This window comes from Heptranchias perlo, chromosome 28, assembly GCF_035084215.1.
Source record: "Heptranchias perlo isolate sHepPer1 chromosome 28, sHepPer1.hap1, whole genome shotgun sequence".
Taxonomy (NCBI): Eukaryota; Metazoa; Chordata; class Chondrichthyes; order Hexanchiformes; family Hexanchidae; genus Heptranchias; species Heptranchias perlo.
In genome coordinates this window covers 3,311,962-3,328,893 of record NC_090352.1, presented here as the reverse complement: position 1 = coordinate 3,328,893, position 16,932 = coordinate 3,311,962, and the positions used below count along the sequence as shown (strand labels likewise).

At 49.2% G+C, this 16,932-nt stretch overlaps 1 protein-coding gene across 5 annotated transcripts in view; it reads right to left on the bottom strand.

The window, feature by feature from the left end:
• Positions 1 to 1,859: 1,859 nt before the first annotated feature.
• camkk1a (calcium/calmodulin-dependent protein kinase kinase 1, alpha a) overlaps positions 1,860 to 16,932 on the bottom strand; it is a 242,381-nt gene continuing 227,308 nt past the window's right edge. For all 5 annotated transcript variants that reach the window (XM_068007926.1, XM_068007925.1, XM_068007923.1 and 2 more), the window contains one exon: positions 1,860 to 2,932. In XM_068007926.1, coding sequence (XP_067864027.1) covers positions 2,860 to 2,932 — 73 coding nt within the window. In that variant the 3' untranslated portion in view covers positions 1,860 to 2,859. The remainder of the gene's footprint in view (positions 2,933 to 16,932) is intronic.

The window sequence follows — 16,932 nt, the reverse complement described above, 5'->3', positions numbered from 1 at the left end:
TAACTAACGTTCACACAGCCCCCCTTTGTAAGGGGGTCCAAGGCCACAGATTCGGCCCAAGTCCCAGGTGGTCCCCACATGGGGCGTTCGAGGACCCACTATGACTCCGATGATGTGCCCATTGACTCAGAGGCTGGTGGATTGTGGCAATGCCCAGCATCGCAAGTCTCCCCGCCCCCACCCCCAGTCCGCAGGCCTTGCAAGAGGAGGGCTGAAGCTCCTCCCCTCATAAGGCCCCGAGACAGAAGGAGGCATGGCTCCCCACTCTGGAGTTTGGAGACGGGTATGCCGAGTGAGACGAGGTGTACCAGCCCCCAGCACAAGGGGGCCGCTCGTGTTAACAACCACCACTTTTCGAGGCCCCTCCTCCCCTCCTCCCCTCCTCCCCGGCCTGGACATCTAACACTGGCGTTACCAGGGAGATTGGCTGGAGATAGGTCCCCACACTGCTGAAGACTTGCTCCTGCAGATTCCTCCCCTTGACGCCACGAACTCTGACTGGTTCAGTGGCGGGATCCCGTGTCACGCTCCTGATGTAACTATTGGGATCGCAACCCCGCAGATTTCTTATCTCCGTGCTCTGTAACGGTATGTGATATAAGTTGGAGAGTGGGGAATTACCTAGAATTAATTACATAGAATATACAGAACAGAAGCAGGCCATTCGGCCCAACTGGTCTATACAGGTGTTAATGTTCCACACGAGGCTCCTCTCACCCTACTTCATCTAAACCCCATCAACATATCCTTCATTCGGCCCCATGTCGGGACCACCTGGGACTTGGGCCTGACCTGTGGCCTTGGACCCCCTTACAAAGGGGGCTGTGTGGACGTTAGTTATATTATCTGGGGTGGAGTGGGGGAGAGGGGTTTGGCATTCAGGTGCAGCAAGCAGTTAGGAAGGTGAATGGTATGTTGGCCTTCATTGCAAGAAGATTTGAGTACAGGAGCAGGGATGTCTTACTGCAGTTATACAGGGCCTTGGTGAGACCACATCTGGAGTATTGTGTGCAGTTTTGATCTCCTTATCTGAGGAAGGATGTCCTTGCCATGGAGGGAGTGCAACAAAGGTTTACCAGACTGATTCCTGGGATGGCAGGACTGATGTATGAGGAGAGATTGGGTCGACTAGGTCTACATTCACTAGAGTTTAGAAGAATGAGAGGTGATCTTATCAAACATATAAAATTCTAACAGGACTAGACAGACTAGATGCAGGGAGGATGTTCCCAATGGCTGGGGAGTCCAGAACCAGGGGTCACAGTCTCAGGATACGGGGTATGCCGTTTAGAACTGAGATGAGGAGAAATTTCTTCACTCAGAGGGTGGTGAACCTGTGGAATTCTCTACCACAGAAGGCAGTGGAGGCCAAGTCATTAGATGTATTCAAGAAGGAGATAGATATATTTCTTAATGCTAAAGGGATCAAGGGATATGGGAAAAAGCGGGAACAGGGTACTGAGTTAGATGATCAGCCATGATCATTTTGAATGGTGGAGCAGGCCTGAAGGGCCGAATGGCCTACTCTTGCTCCTATTTTCTATGTTTCTATATTTCTATTCCTTTCTCCCTCATGTGTTTATCTAGCTTCCCCCTAAATGAATCTATACTATTCACCTCAACTACTCCTTGTGGTAGCAAGTTCCACATTCTCACCACTCTCTGGGTAAAGAAGTTTCTGCTGAATTCCCTCTTGGATTTATTAGTAAGGAATCTTACAACACCAGGTTATAGTCCAACAATTTTATTTTAAAATCACAAGCTTTCGGAGATTATCCCCTTCGTCAGGTGAATGACGAAGGGGATAATCTCCGAAAGCTTGTGATTTTAAAATAAAATTGTTGGACTATAACCTGGTGTTGTAAGATTCCTTACATTTGTCCACCCCAGTCCATCACCGGCATCTCCACATCATGGATTTATTAGTGACTATCTTATAATTATGACCCCTAGTTCTGGTCTCCCCAACAAGTGAAAACAACATCTCTATGTCTACCCTATCAAAACCTTTTCGTAACCTTAAAGACCTCTATCAGGGAAGGGTGTAAATCAATCACTGAACTATCTAAATCAATAAAAAGGCTAACTTACTTATGCCCCATTCACCCTTTACCATGAAGCCCGCTTGACGAATCACTGTAATATTATACATTATTAACAAAAAAATGATTTCAGAGACACAAATCTTTGGAATATTGAGCAGCCCAGCTCAGGGACGCACTCCGATGACCCCCAGCGGTGTCCTGCCCATAGTGCATTAGACTGCGGGGAAAGTGGGGGAACGGCTGCAGCTCTCTAACACAGAACCATGTGGTTTATGACACTCAGTCAACTCAAAGTGTCGTTGGGTAAACTACGGAAATCCACCCTTTTGTTTGAAAAGTCCCCCTTCACCAGGCATCGTTGTTAATTTTCACAGCAGCAAAAACTAGCGTTTGGTCCCATTAAAATGAAGTATTTCAACAGTAAGCTCGATCAATGAGAGTGGACGCTCCAGCAGCCGTACGAGCTGTACAGCAGTTCACAAAGAGGATGGGGTGACAATAGAGCAGTCGGATGATGAACACATCGATCTTCTGCAGTTAGCACATTCCATTTGCAAACCGCGTTAGGCTTCGTTTTGCCTGGCAAGACAAGTTCTAAAAGCAGGAATCATTTCATTTCTCTGCCTCTCTTTGCGTAGACGTCAGTGGGATGGTCAGACTCTCCCTTCGTGTCCTCAGAAGCTTTGGTTCATGGCAGCCGTGTGGGAATGACACTTGCACGTGGAAGTGATTTTTTTTTCTATATAGTCGAGCAAAGACAGGCCAAATACCAGTGTGTGACAGAGTGTAGACAGCATGCACATGCTAAGAGTGCTCAGGAAATGGCCTCATCTTCACAAACGTCCGGCAGTTCCACGTCCTTTCCTCCATCCCCGCTGCTTTGTTTCCTGGAATTGGGACAATTAATATAAATTAATGTTTAATTATCCTTTTAAATTTGCGCTCGCCAAAGTGAAGGAGATCTCAGTGGTAGCGTTCCCCGCTCTGAGCGGGAAGATGAAGACTCACTCCCTGGCCAGCAGAAACCAGAATCCCCGAATAGTAGGTTAGCATCCAGTGGGATACTCGCGTCCGATGGGAGCGGAGTGGTGATTTCCCCCTCTCTCCCCCCCACCATCGTGTCTAGCCGGTTCTCCTCGTGCGGCGTGGGGAGTCAGACTAATGAACCGTCCACGGAGAAAGGGCAGGGAACGACCCAGGTATCTGCTGGATGTAAAGCAGTGGAAGAAATGGGCCGCCTCGTGCACAGAAGAGAAAGAGGAGAAGAAGGATTTGAATACTCTCAATTTCAGGCACCCACCGCCAGCCTCAGACACTCCCCGGTGAGGTGTCGTACGATTAGATACAGAGTAAAGTGCGTCTGCTCTGCCCCAACAAGACGGCTCAGTCCCACTCTCAGAAGAGTCATCGCCACTACACCAAGGGGATTTGTCCCACCCCAGCCATCTCCTAGCCTCTGAGTGAAATCGCCAGTAAGTGGCAAATAAGCAGGCAGGTGGGGTCCAAATCCTCTAGGAGCTGGGTCGAGACTGCCCAACTCATTTCATCTAAAGCCCCTCCAGGCCAGCAGATGGGCGGGGCTTTTTAAAAAATTTGTTCACGGGGTGTGGGCATCGCTGGCAAGGCCAGCATTTATTGGCCATCCCTAATTGCCCTTGAGGAGGTGATGGTGAGAGGGTGATTAAGAATCAACCACATTGCTGTGGGTCTGGAGTCACATATAGGCCAGACCGGGTAAGGACGGCAGGTTTCCTTCCCTAAAGGACATTAGTGAACCAGATACTAGTTTTTTTAATTCCAGGTTTTTTTATTTAATTATTTTATTTTAATTCCCCAGCTATCATGGCAGGATTTGAACTCATGACTCCGTGATTATTAGTCCAGGCCTCTGGATTACTAGTCCAGTAACTATGCTACCGTACCCAGGCTATTGCTACATCAGGATGGTTTGCGTTGAACTCAGCTCTCAGATGGTGAAGACTAGTATCTAACCAACTGCCCGTTCCATTTATAACTGTGTGAGTAATGGTTAGGGACAGGAAACCAGCAATTGAATTACTGTGGACATGGTACGGGTACCTGCTGGAACAAACATGCAGGATAAAGAGAATTACTTGACTTGCTGAGAAGGTAAATATTATACACTCTGACAGGCAATTCGAAATGCATTATAGAGCATTCTAGAGTGATATATTTATTCAGTTTTTAAATATGAAAACCACTTCAAAAGACCACTTGAACATAAGAACATAAGAAATAGGAGCAGGAGTAGGCCATACGGCCCCTCGAGCCTGCTCCGCCATTCAATCAGATCATGGCTGATCTTCAACCTCATCTCCACTTTCCTGCTCGATCCCCATATCCCTTGATTCCCCTAGAGTCCAAAAATCTATCGATCTCAGCCTTGAATATACTCAACAACTGAGCATCTACAGCCCTCTGGGGGACAGAATTCCAAAGATTCACAACCCTCTGAGTGAAGAAATTTCTCCTCATCTCAGTCCTAAATGGTCAACCCCTTATCCTGAGACTATGCCCTCTAGTTCTAGACTCTCCAGCCAGGGGAAACAGCCTCTCAGCATCTACCCCGTCAAGTCCCCTCAGAATCTTATATGTTTCAATGAGATCACCCCTCATTCTTCTAAACTCCAGAGAGTATAGGCCCATTCGACTCAATCTCTCCTCATAGGACAACCCTCTCATCCCAGGAATCAATCTAGTGAACCTTTGTTTCACCGCCTCTAAGGCAAGTAAGGCAATTAGCCTCTGAGCAAATTAGCTCATTTTGTCCTGAGGGAGACAAATAAATACATAAAATGACATATTACATCGAATTTACAGCACAGAAACAGGCCATTCGGCCCAATTGGTCTATGCCAGTGTATATGCTCCACACGAGCCTCCTCCCTCCCAACTTCATCTAACCCTATCAGGATATCCTTCTATTCCTTTCTCCCTCATGTGTTTATCCAGCTTCCCCTTAATTACGTCTACTCTATTCGCCTCAACTACTCCTTGTGGTAGCAAGTTCTACATTCCACTTTCTGGATAAAGAATTTTCTCCTGAATTTCTTATTGGGTTTATTAGTGACTATCTTATATTTATGGCCCCTACTTTTGGACAAATTCCCACAAGTGTAAACATCTTCTCTACATCTACCCTATTGAACCCCTTCATAATTTTGAAGACCTCTATCAGGTCACCCCTCAGCCTTCTCTTTTCTTGAGAAAAGAGCCCCAGCCTGTTCAGTCTTTCCCGATAGATTTACGAGGATGAACTTTTCTCCAATGCCTCTATATCCTTATTTATAATATGGAGACCAGAACTGTGCACAGTGCTCCTAGTGTGGTCTAACCAAGGTTCTATACAAGTTTAACATAGCATCTCTTTAACATAACATAATACAGGTCTACCAGTCTCAGAGTAGTCTGGATTCCCTCCCCATTGGGAATTACATTTCATACATGGGCCCCGATATTAGCGGGGAGGCGGGATGGCAGCGGGGGGGGGGGCGTTTGGGCGCGTGGGTAACCCGACCAATAAAATCTGTCAGCTCCCCACGGTATCGTGGATAAGTTGGAGCCACTTAATGTGGCTTCCGGGTTTGTCATCGGAAAGCTGCGCAGCGGGCGGACTGCGCACCCGCATCACAGGCTGTCAACTGGAGGAGCTCTATTTAAAGGGGCAGTCCTCCAATGGCTGCTCCTGGAGCAAACACCCACACACCACAATGGAGCAGCACAGGGGAAAGGCTGCTCCTAGATTCAGTGGTGCCTCACTCCAGGTGCTACTGGATGGGGTGAGGAGGAGGAGGGATGTGTTTCACCCAGCGGACAGGAGGAAGTGGCCCTGCCTCTGCCACCAAGAAGGCCTGGCTCGAGGTGGCAGAGGAGGTCACCAGCAGCAGCAACATCTCCCGCACCTGGATCCAGTGCAGGAAGGGCTTCAATGACCTAACTAGGTCAGTCAAAGTGAGTAAACGTACTGATTCTCCTACACTCCGTCTTCCACATCACCGCCCCCACCCCCCCACTCATTCTGCACTGCCAACACTACTCTATCACATCACTCCCCACACCCACTCAAACCTCATCCTCAACTTACCTGCATTTCCTCACCTCCCCAGTACTCATCCCACCACTACCACTCAACCCAATCCTCATACAATGTCATGGCTCTGCCTCATACTCACCCTCTGATGCATCTCTTTCACGGTCAGCCTCACCCAAACCAATGCATTCAGTGGTTGACCATGTCACCATCACTCACTCACGTGTCTGCACTTACTCCCCTTATAGGAGAAGAGAGCCCAGAATGCACGGGAGAGGGAGGGGACCGGAGGGGGCCCACAACAGATCGTCGTCTTCACAGACGCGGAGCAGGAGATGCTGGAGCTGAGCTGTACCTCGAGTGCCTGTCCGTCGGGGACACCGAGACTGGCACCCGACAAACGTCTGGTGACAGAACCTTAACATTCAGCACACACAATATGAATTGATGTTAACATGCCTTGCCATCTTCAGCACCTCAGTATGCTCATCGCAACATGACACATCTGTGATGATGCTTAATATTGCCTTCTGTTCTCTTACAGGGCCTTCAGCGACCACTGTGACGGCGGAGGGCGATTCCTCAGAGGACCAGCCGGCCTCTGAGGGGGCACCGTCACATCTGAACGAGCCATCTACCAGCACAGATACACACACCTCGGTAGGTCCCCATCCTCAGTTAGTTGGGGTCGCACATGGTGAGTCACCACACACATGTGAGCACGAGCAGACACTGGTGGCAGGGCAGCTGTGGAGAGTCCACGTCAGTGGGAGCACTCTCTTCCAGGCTCTGCTCAGCTGCTCACAGATGCTGAACTCTGGGGACCATCCATGAAAAGGAGAATGATCGAGGGGCAGCAGCACATTTGCGAGGTGCTGGAACAGGTGCCACGCGCACTCTCCACAATCGCGCAGAGGATGGAGGAGTCCAACTCCTGCATGAATGGAATGGTGGCACAGGTACAGGAGGGAATCTCTGAGATACTGTCACAGTGAAGCCCTATGGACAGGTCCTGCGAATACACAGGGTCTGCTCAGACGAGGAGGAACGTGATGGACACCTACAGACGCTGAAAGACGCCCTAGTAAGAACGGGATATGATGCTCGACTCATCGATCGACAGTTCCGACGGGCCACAGTGAAAAATCGCGTAGACCTCCTCAGAAGACTAACACGGGACGCAACGAACAGAGTACCCTTCGTCGTCCAGTACTTCCCCGGAGCGGAGAAACTACGCCATGTTCTCCGCAGCCTTCAACATGTCATCAATGATGACGAACACCTCGCTATGGCCATCCCCACACCTCCACTACTCGCCTTTAAACAGCCACCCAACCTCAAACAAACCATCATTCGCAGCAAATTACCCAGCTTTCAGGAGAACAGCGTCCACGACACCACACAACCCTGCCACGGCAACCTCTGCAAGACATGCCAGATCATCGACACAGATACCACCATCACACGAGAGGACACCACCCACCAGGTGCACGGTTCATACTCCTGTGACTCGGCCAACGTTGTCTACCTCATACGTTGCAGGAAAGGATGCCCCAGAGCATGGTACATTGGCGAGACCATGCAGACGCTGCGACAACGGATGAACGGACACCGCGCAACAATCGCCAAACAGGAGGGTTCTCTCCCTGTCGGGGAACACTTCAGCAGTCATGGACATTCAGCCACCGACCTTCGGGTAAGCATACTCCAAGGCGGCCTTCGAGACACACGACAACGCAAAATCGTCGAGCAGAAATTGATAGCCAAGTTCCGCACCCATGAGGACGGCCTCAACCGGGATCTTGGGTTCATGTCACACTACACGTAACCCCACCAGCGAACAAATGTTATCTGTTTTTAATATAACGGGTCATTGACTGTCTTCCTTCTCTCTCTCTCTTTTTTTTGGGGGTTTGTATATTCGGTGGCCTTTTAGGTGACACCTTTCTGTCTGCTCACTGTGATTGCCTTGGCAACGGGCAGTAATCACCAGGCTTTGTTCTGTGATTTTCAAATGCGAAGGATTCGAAAATTTCATTTCCACACCATTCACCTGAGGAAGGAGGAAGCCTCCGAAAGCTTGTGGAATTTAAAATAAAATTGTTGGACTATAACTTGGTGTTGTAAAATTGTTTACAATTGTCAACCCCAGTCCATCACCGGCATCTCCACATCACAGTGAAGTGAGGGCAACTCTGAGATAGTGTCGCGGGTAAGTGCGGGAATGTCTGCGATGGAGGGAAGGCTAGCCTCCATGGATCTTCAATCATGGCTCACAAATGTGTCCATTCAGGCCCTGACAACAGCCGTTCGGACTCAATGTGAACAACATTCTGCCGCCTTAAACAGGCAGGCAGATGCTTTGGCACTGGCCTTAAAAGGCTGCAGACATGTCCTCCAAACTCATCCAGCAGAGTGGTAGGAGTGATGTGAGCCTGGTCCAGGGAAGGGATGATGGTGAAAGGGGACATGGAAGTGGGGACGACACTCAAAGCGCTCCCACGTCTCACCCGTTGCCCCCCTCTCAACCAGTACCTGCAATGCTGCCTCCTCTCCAGGTGGCCGAGTCTGCCCCTGCACAGGTGCAGGTGGAGCAGTCTTTGGAGGGGCCCTCACGGGCACCAAAACCCAGAGGGTGTAGGTCCAAAGCATCTAATTGCTCAGGACATGAACAAGAACAACCTGCCACTACCTCTGCTGCAGCCACAGGGGATGCACCACGTAGGAGTAGAAGGAAGAGAAAGGTGAAAGTTTTGTGAGCACAAAGGGGATGCACAAGGGTGTTTTTTATTTATATTTGCTTTTTGTTAAACTCACATTAAATATTATTTTTGTCACCACTACTGCCACGTCTTGGCCATTCTTGACTGGCTTCTGTAATAGGGCTCTTTCATGAGGTTCTCCATGAACCTCCACTCTTGATGCCATCCATTGGGTCACTCTACAGTGGGTGTATGTGTAGTTACAGGACTGTTTTGTGCAGGGAATTGGGGGGGGCTGGTGTGGGCACTGCTCTATCCAGGTGGTGAGGACTGGACTCTTCACACTGTCTGATGTTAGGAGAACCGTTCACATATCAGTGACTCCCGACGTCACGAGCAGCCGGGTGAGCCGCCGTTCTGCCCGTGGGTTGCTCCTGCTCCTCCTCCTCCGCCTCCTCCTCCGCCATCTCCTCCTCCTCCTCAATGTGGGTGGTAGATGTGGATGGGGCCTCCTCAAGCGGCACCCCCTCTGTTGTGCCTTGTTGTATAGGGCATAACACATAATTATAATGCTCCCACTCTGTCTGGTGCGTATTGAAGCGCTCCCCCAGAACGATCAAAGCACCTAAATCGCATCTTGAGCAGCCCTATAGCTCAATTGTAGACCTGGTGGCGATGTGGCTGTCGTTATATCGACGCTGTTGCTCGGTGGTGGGGTTCCTCAGAGGTGTCATGAGCCACGTGTGCAGGGGGTATCCCTTGTCCCCGAGGAGCCAGCCCTTGTGGGTTTTCAGTGCGTGGAAGAGGGGCAGGATGTAGGACTCCCGGAGGAGGAAGGAATCGTGGCAGCTGCCAGGGTATCTGGCGCACACGTGAAGGAATCTCTTGCGGTCGTCACAAATGAGCTGAATGTTGATGGAGTGATAGCCCTTCCTGTTGATGAACAGTCCTGGCTTGTGTGGAGGTGCTCGTATTGCTATATGGGTGCAATCGATTACACCCTGTACCCGTGGGAAGCCAGACACAGCATGGATCCCACTCCCCCTTCCATCTGGCTGAGGTCGCCCATGGGGAAATTGATGTAGTGCGAGGCCCTGCGAAACAAGCCATCGGTGACCTGCCTTATGCACTTGTGTGCAGACGACTGAGAGACCCCGGCGATGTCCCCGGTGGCACCCTGGAATGATCCGGAGGTGAAGAAGTTGAGGGCAGTGGTGACTTTGACAGCGACGGGTAAGGAGATGCTGCTCGGCCCAGCCGGGAGCAGCTCGGTGTGAAGGAGGCTGCAGATGTCTGCGACTACCTGGTGACTCACTCTGAGCCTCCGTATGCACTGCTCCTCAGAGAGGTCCAGGAAGCTGAACCTCGGTCTGTAGACCCTGTGGCGAGGGTAGTGCCTCCTGCGACGTCGCTCCCTCTGTTGTTGCCCTCCGAGCTCTTGTGCAGGTGCCTGTGGCACAGCACTGGGTTGTGGAGCTCCACGTGACGGAGGTGGACGCCGTGCCTGGCGAGGCTGGTGATGTTGCTCGTCCTCAGATGAAGTGGTGAATGCAGCCATGGCGCCCTCCCCATCCTGACGGTGTGAGTTTGAGGGGGTCCGCAAAGTAGGTAAATATGTTTGCACAGCAGAGTTTCGGGTGGAAAGTAAGAATTTTGAGTGAAAACACAAAGGTGTTGCAGCCAATGCTTTGTCTGAAGTGACAGAATGCCCTGCTGCAATAAATGACGTTTTCCCCCCACCTGTCAAATAATCCTTTGCATCTCCCACTGGCTGCTGGCTGAAACACGTCTGCTCCAACAGGGAGTGTTTCCCACAGCACGGGAAACACGCTGAGGATCCTTCAAAATTGCACCCCTGTCAAAATATCTCGTCAATCAAGTAGTTCAAGTACTTTAACTATCTGACAAACTATGCAAATTATCATCCTGCCGGCTTTAATTGCCGGTGGGAGTCCCGCATTCGGGAACGTGCACACACCTGAACACATCACTGGGAAACCCGGAAGTCAGCGGGTTGGAGCCGGGCTCCGAACCCGCTCCGGATTTTAGCGATTTTTGGAGCCCCCCCCCCGACCCCCACACACCCACTCCGTCATCTGAAAATCGGCCCCATGACATTCCTGTGGTTCCAGTGTGAATCTAGAACACTGACTTCCCCTCTCGATTTGCCGAATTGTGCCCCCGTCGAGCGAGGCTCCGTGCTGGGAGCCTCACAATGCAAAACAAATCCTAATATTTCTAAAACTGGAGGCCACGCTGACCAATCTTGTTGGCTCCTTTGGGAAGACTATCAATACATTGCAAATCAGGGTCAGGTTTTGGGTTTGTGGAATTGTGTCCAGGAACTGGGCCAAGTCTGTCCCAAGTCCATTTCAGAGAGGGCCCTTAAAATGGGCAAGAGGAAGAGACTTCCATCACACCAGTTTGGGCTTGATACAAACCTTGATCCCAGGATGGTATTTAAATCCATCACATCACCTCTCCCCTGATACTTTTAACCACGGTGCACTGGAATATTCTTTTTGTTTGAGATGATCAAATAGCTCAAATAGTCTCCTTACCTCTCCCTCTCTCCCTCCCCCTCTCTCCCTCTCCCTCTCTCCCCCTTCCTCTCTCCCCCTCTCTCCATCTCCCTCTCTCCCTCCCCCCATCAAATTTGGTGCAATTGTTACCCAGTTGTTGGCATCGATATCTTGGCCCATGTGACCTTGGTGCTGTGCCAGTCTGCCATGGGCTATGTCCCGGGGCTCCTGAATCCACAAAGCTTCTTTAAGAACATAAGAACATAAGAACATAAGAAATTGGAGCAGGAGTAGGCCAATCGGCCCCTCGAGCCTGCTCCGCCATTCAATAAGATCATGGCTGATCTGATCCCAACCACAAATCTAAAGAACACAAGAAGTCGGAGCAGGACCCGGCCACATAGCCCCTGGGCCCTCTCCGCCACCCACAGGGCATTGACCGATCCGAACTCAGCTTCATGTCCAATTTCCTGCCCGCTCCCCATAACCCCTAATTCCCTTTACTTCTAGGAAACTGTCTATTTCTGTTTTAAATTTATCTAATGATGTAGCTTCCACAGCTTCCTGGGGCAGCAAATTCCACAGACCCACCACCCTCTGAGTGAAGAAGTTTCTCCTCATCTCAGTTTTGAAAGAGCAGCCCCTTATTCTAAGATTATGCCCCCTAGTTCTAGTTTCACCCATCTTTGGGAACATCCTTACTGCATCCACCCGATCAAGACCCTTCACAATCTTATATGTTTCAATAAGATCGCCTCTCATTCTTCTGAACTCCAATGAGTAGAGTCCCAATCTACTCAACCTCTCCTCATATGTCCGCCCCCTCATCCCCGGGATTAACCGAGTGAACCTTCTTTGTACTGCCTCGAGAGCAAGTATGTCTTTTCTTAAGTATGGAGACCAAAACTGTATGCAGTATTCCAGGTGCGGTCTCACCAATACCTTATATAACTGCAGCAATACCTCCTTGTTTTTATATTCTATCCCCCTAGCAATAAAAGCCAACATTCCGTTGGCTTTCTTGATCACCTGCTGCACCTGCATACCAACTTTTTGATTTTCTTGCACTAGGACCCCCAGATCCCTTTGTACTGCAGTACTTTCCAGTCTCTCGCCATTAAGAAAATAACTTGCTCTCTGATTTTTCCTGCCAAAGTGCATAACCTCACATTTTCCAATATTATATTGCATCTGCCAAATCTCTGCCCACTCACCAGCCTGTCTATATCCCCTTGCAGGTTTTTTATGTCCTCCTCACTCTCTACTTTCCCTCCCATCTTTGTATCATCTGCAAATTTTGATATGTTGCACTCGGTCCCCTCCTCCAAATCGTTAATATAGATTGTAAAGAGTTGGGGACCCAGCACCGACCCCTGTGGAACACCACTGGTTACTGGTTGCCAGTCCGAAAATGAACCATTTATCCCAACTCTCTGCTTCCTGTTCGATAACCAATCCTCCACCCATGCCAGAATATTACCCCCAATCCCGTGATTTTTTATCTTAAGTAATAATCTTTTATGTGGCACCTTGTCGAATGCCTTCTGGAAGTCGAAATACACTATGTCCACTGGTTCCCCTTTATCCACCATATACGTTATATCCTCGAAGAACTCAAGCAAATTTGTCAGACATGACTTCCCCTTCATAAAGCCATGCTGACTTTGTCCTATTAAATTATGCTTATCTAAATGTTCCGTTACTGTCTCCTTAATAATAGACTCCAAAATTTTACCCACCACAGATGTTAAGATAACTGGCCTATAATTTCCAGCCTTCTGCCTACTACCCTTTTTAAATAACGGTGTTACATTAGCAGTTTTCCAATCTGCCGGGACCTCTCCTGAGTCCAGGGAATTTTGGAAAACTATCACCAAAGCATCCACAATCCCTACTGCCACTTCCCTCAAGACGCTAGGATGGAAGCCATCAGGTCCAGGGGATTTATCCGCCTTGAGTCCCATTATTTTACTGAGTACCATCTCCTGAGTGATTTTAATCGTATTTAGCTCCTCCCCCCCGAGAGTCCCCTGTTTGTCCAGTGTTGGGATATTCTTAGTGTCCTCTACTGTAAAGACTGAAACAAAATATTTGTTCAGCATTTTTGCCATCTCCATGTTTCCCACCATTAATTTCCCGGTCTCATCCTCTAAGGGACCTATGTTTGCCTTAGCCACCCTTTTTCTTTTTATATAACTATAGAAACTCTTGCTATCTGTTTTTATATTTTTTGCTAATTTCTTTTCATAATCTAACTTCCTTTTCTTAATCAATCCTTTAGTTACTTTTTGCTGTCTTTTGAAGAATTCCCAATCTTCTATCCTCCCACTAAGTTTGGCTACCCTATATGTCCTTGTTTTTAGTCGGATACTATCCTTGATTTCTTTACTTAGCCACGGGTGGCTGTCATTTCTTTTACACCCTTTTTTCCTCAGTGGAATATATTTATTTTGAAAGTTGTAAAATAACTCCCTAAATGAACACCACTGCTCATGTACCGTCTTACCCTTTAATCTATTTTCCCAGTCCACTTTAATCAATTCCGCTCTCATACCATCATAGTCTCCTTTATTCAAGCTCAGTACGCTTGTTTGAGAATCAACCTTCTCACCCTCTAATTGGATATGGAATTCAACCATGTTGTGGTCGCTCGTTCCAAGGGGATCCTTAACTAGGACATTATTAATTAATCCTGACTCATTACACAGGACCAGGTCCAAGGTTGCCTGCCCCCTTGTAGGATCAGTTACATACTGCTCAAGAAATCCATCCCTGATGCACTCAATGAACTCGTCCTCAAGGCTGCTCTGCCCAATTTGATTTGTCCAGTTAATATGATAATTAAAATCCCCCATAATTATGGCTGTTCCCTTATTACATGCCCCGACTATCTCCTGATTAATACTTCTTCCAGCAGAGTTGCAACTATTAGGAGGCCTATATACTACACCCACTAATGTTTTTTTTCCCTTATTATTCCTTATCTCCACCTAAACTGTTTCATTATCTTGATGCTTTGTCCCAATATCATTTCTCTGTATTACAGTGATTCCTTCCTTTATTAACATAGCCACCCCACCTCCCCTTCCTTCCTGCCTGTCCTTCCTGATTGTTAAATACCCTGGCATATTTAATTCCCAGTCGTTGTCACCCTGCAGCCATGTTTCTGTAATGGCCACAAGATCATACCCATACGTAGTTATTTGTGCCGTTAACTCGTCCATTTTATTACGAATGCTACGTGCATTCAGATAAAGAACTTTCAAATCTGTTTTGTGACGCTTAGTTCCTGCTTTTTCCTTTTTTAACACTTTACCTATTACTCCATACCTTCTGTCCCTTCCTGTTACGCTTTCCTCTCTCTCCCTGCTCAGGTTCCCAACCCCCTGCCACTTTAGTTTAAACCCTCCCCAACAGCACTAGCAAACACTCCTCCTAGGACAGCGGTCCCGGCCCTGCCCAGGTGCAGACCGTCCGGTTTGTACTGGTCCCACCTCCCCCAGAACCGTTTCCAGTGTCCCAGGAATTTGAATCCCTCCCCCTTGCACCATTCCTCTAGCCACGTATTCATTTGCAATATCCTCCTATTTCTACTCTGACTAGCACGTGGCACTGGCAGCAATCCTGAGATTACTACCTTTGAGGTCCTATTTTTTAATTTACCTCCTAACTCCCTATATTCTGCTTTTAGGACCTCATCCCCTTTTTTACCTATATCGTTGGTGCCTATGTGCACCACGACAGCTGGCTGTTCGCCCTCCCCCTTCAAAATGTTCTGTAGCCGCTCCGAGACATCCTTGATCCTTGCACCAGGGAGGCAACACACCATCCTGGAGTCTCGGTTGCGGCCGCAGAAACGCCTGTCTATTCCCCTTACAATTGAGTCTCCTATCACTATAGCTCTGCCACTCTTTTTCCTCCCAGCCTGTGCAGCAGAGCTACCCGTGGTGCCAGGAAGTTGGCTGCTGCTGCCTTCCCCTGATAAGTCATCCCCCCCAACAGCATCCAAAGTGGCATATCTGTTTGAGAGGGGGATGGACACAGGGGACCCCTGCACTACACTTTCTGACTTTCTGTGTCACACTTTTCACACTTTAAAATATCATTGAATAAAATATCTCGGTCGCCATTCTTTCCACAGCGGATATCAGGATGTTGGGTGTCCCGCCATGGAGAAGCTGGACACTTCATTAACATATTTAAATCAGACTCTCACATTGCAATAGGGAGCCTGATTTGAAATTTACTGTTGCTACAGGGCTTCCCAGGGTTCAGAAAACCCGGCGGTGAAATGAAGGCAGGAGCTGCAGGCCCCACAAGGTAAGTGTCTTTCCAGCACTCCCTGTGGGCCAGGAGGAGCAGGAGTGCTCTCCCCGGCCCCTCAAGGAAGCCTTCAGCCTTTCTCAGCCCCGATCGCGGGCCTCTCTCCCCCCCCAGCCCCAATCGTGGGCCTCTCTCCCCCCTCCCCCAGCCCCAATCGTGGGCCTCTCTCCCCGCTCCCCCAGCCCCAATCGCAGGCCTCTCTTCCCCCCCAGCCCCGATCGCAGGCATCTCTCCCCCCCCAAGCCAGATTGTCCACCTTTCCCCTCCTCTCGATTGCGGGAGACCATCCCCAAGAGTCCCCGGCTGCCGCCTCCTGCCGCTGGTGTTGCTTCCCGTCCGTCGGCCAGGCTGTCCATTTGGCCGTCTGCCGGGTGGAGATGGAACTACAATATGTTAATGAGGTCTTCCGTTAAGATCAGCGGGATCTCCGCCTCCCCGGCCTTGTCGGGTTATTCGGCTATTTTCAGCATCACCTGCACTCTCTCCATTAATATCGGGGCCATTAAATCTGTCTGTACATGCGTGTGTGTGTGTGTGAGTGAGTGTCTGTGTGTGTGTGTGAGTGAGTGAGTGAGTGAGTGAGTGTGTGTGTGAGTGTGTGTGTGTGAGTGTGTGTGTGTGAGTGTGTGTGTCTGTGTGAGTGAGTGTCTGTGTGTGTGTGTGTGTGTGTGTGAGTGTGTGTGTGAGTGAGTGAGTGAGTGTGTCTGTGTGAGTGAGTGAGTGAGTGTGTGTGTGTGTGTGTGAGTGTGTGTGTGTGTGTGTGAGTGAGTGAGTGAGTGTGTGTGTGTGTGTGTGTAGTGTGTGTGTGTGTGTGTGTGTGTGTGTGGGAGTGTGGGAGCTCTATTGTGCTCGGTGTGGCACCCTCTGAAATACGTGCTTTTTCGCAAGTCATCAATGTAAACTAGAAACAGTAGTGGCCCCAGGGATCGGTGTTGAGACGACTACTGATTCTAATTTACATCAATGACTTGGACTCAGAAACCCAATGCAAAGTGGCCAAATTTGCAGACGATCCCAAACTAGAAGGGGCGGTGGAATGGGAAGAGGCAGCTCAGAAGTCACAGAACAAGTTGGACAGGATGTGCAAGTGGGCAGAATAGCGGCAGATTAAATTTAACACAGTGCATAGGATGGAAAAATGGGCGACACACGTACTCCGTGAATGGTGCTGAAATAGCTAAGGATAAAGCTGAAAGAGATCTAGGAGTCTCAACACTCAACATGGCCAACCAATGCAGAGCAGCAATCAACAAAACCAATACAATGTTGAATTACATGACCAAAACAGA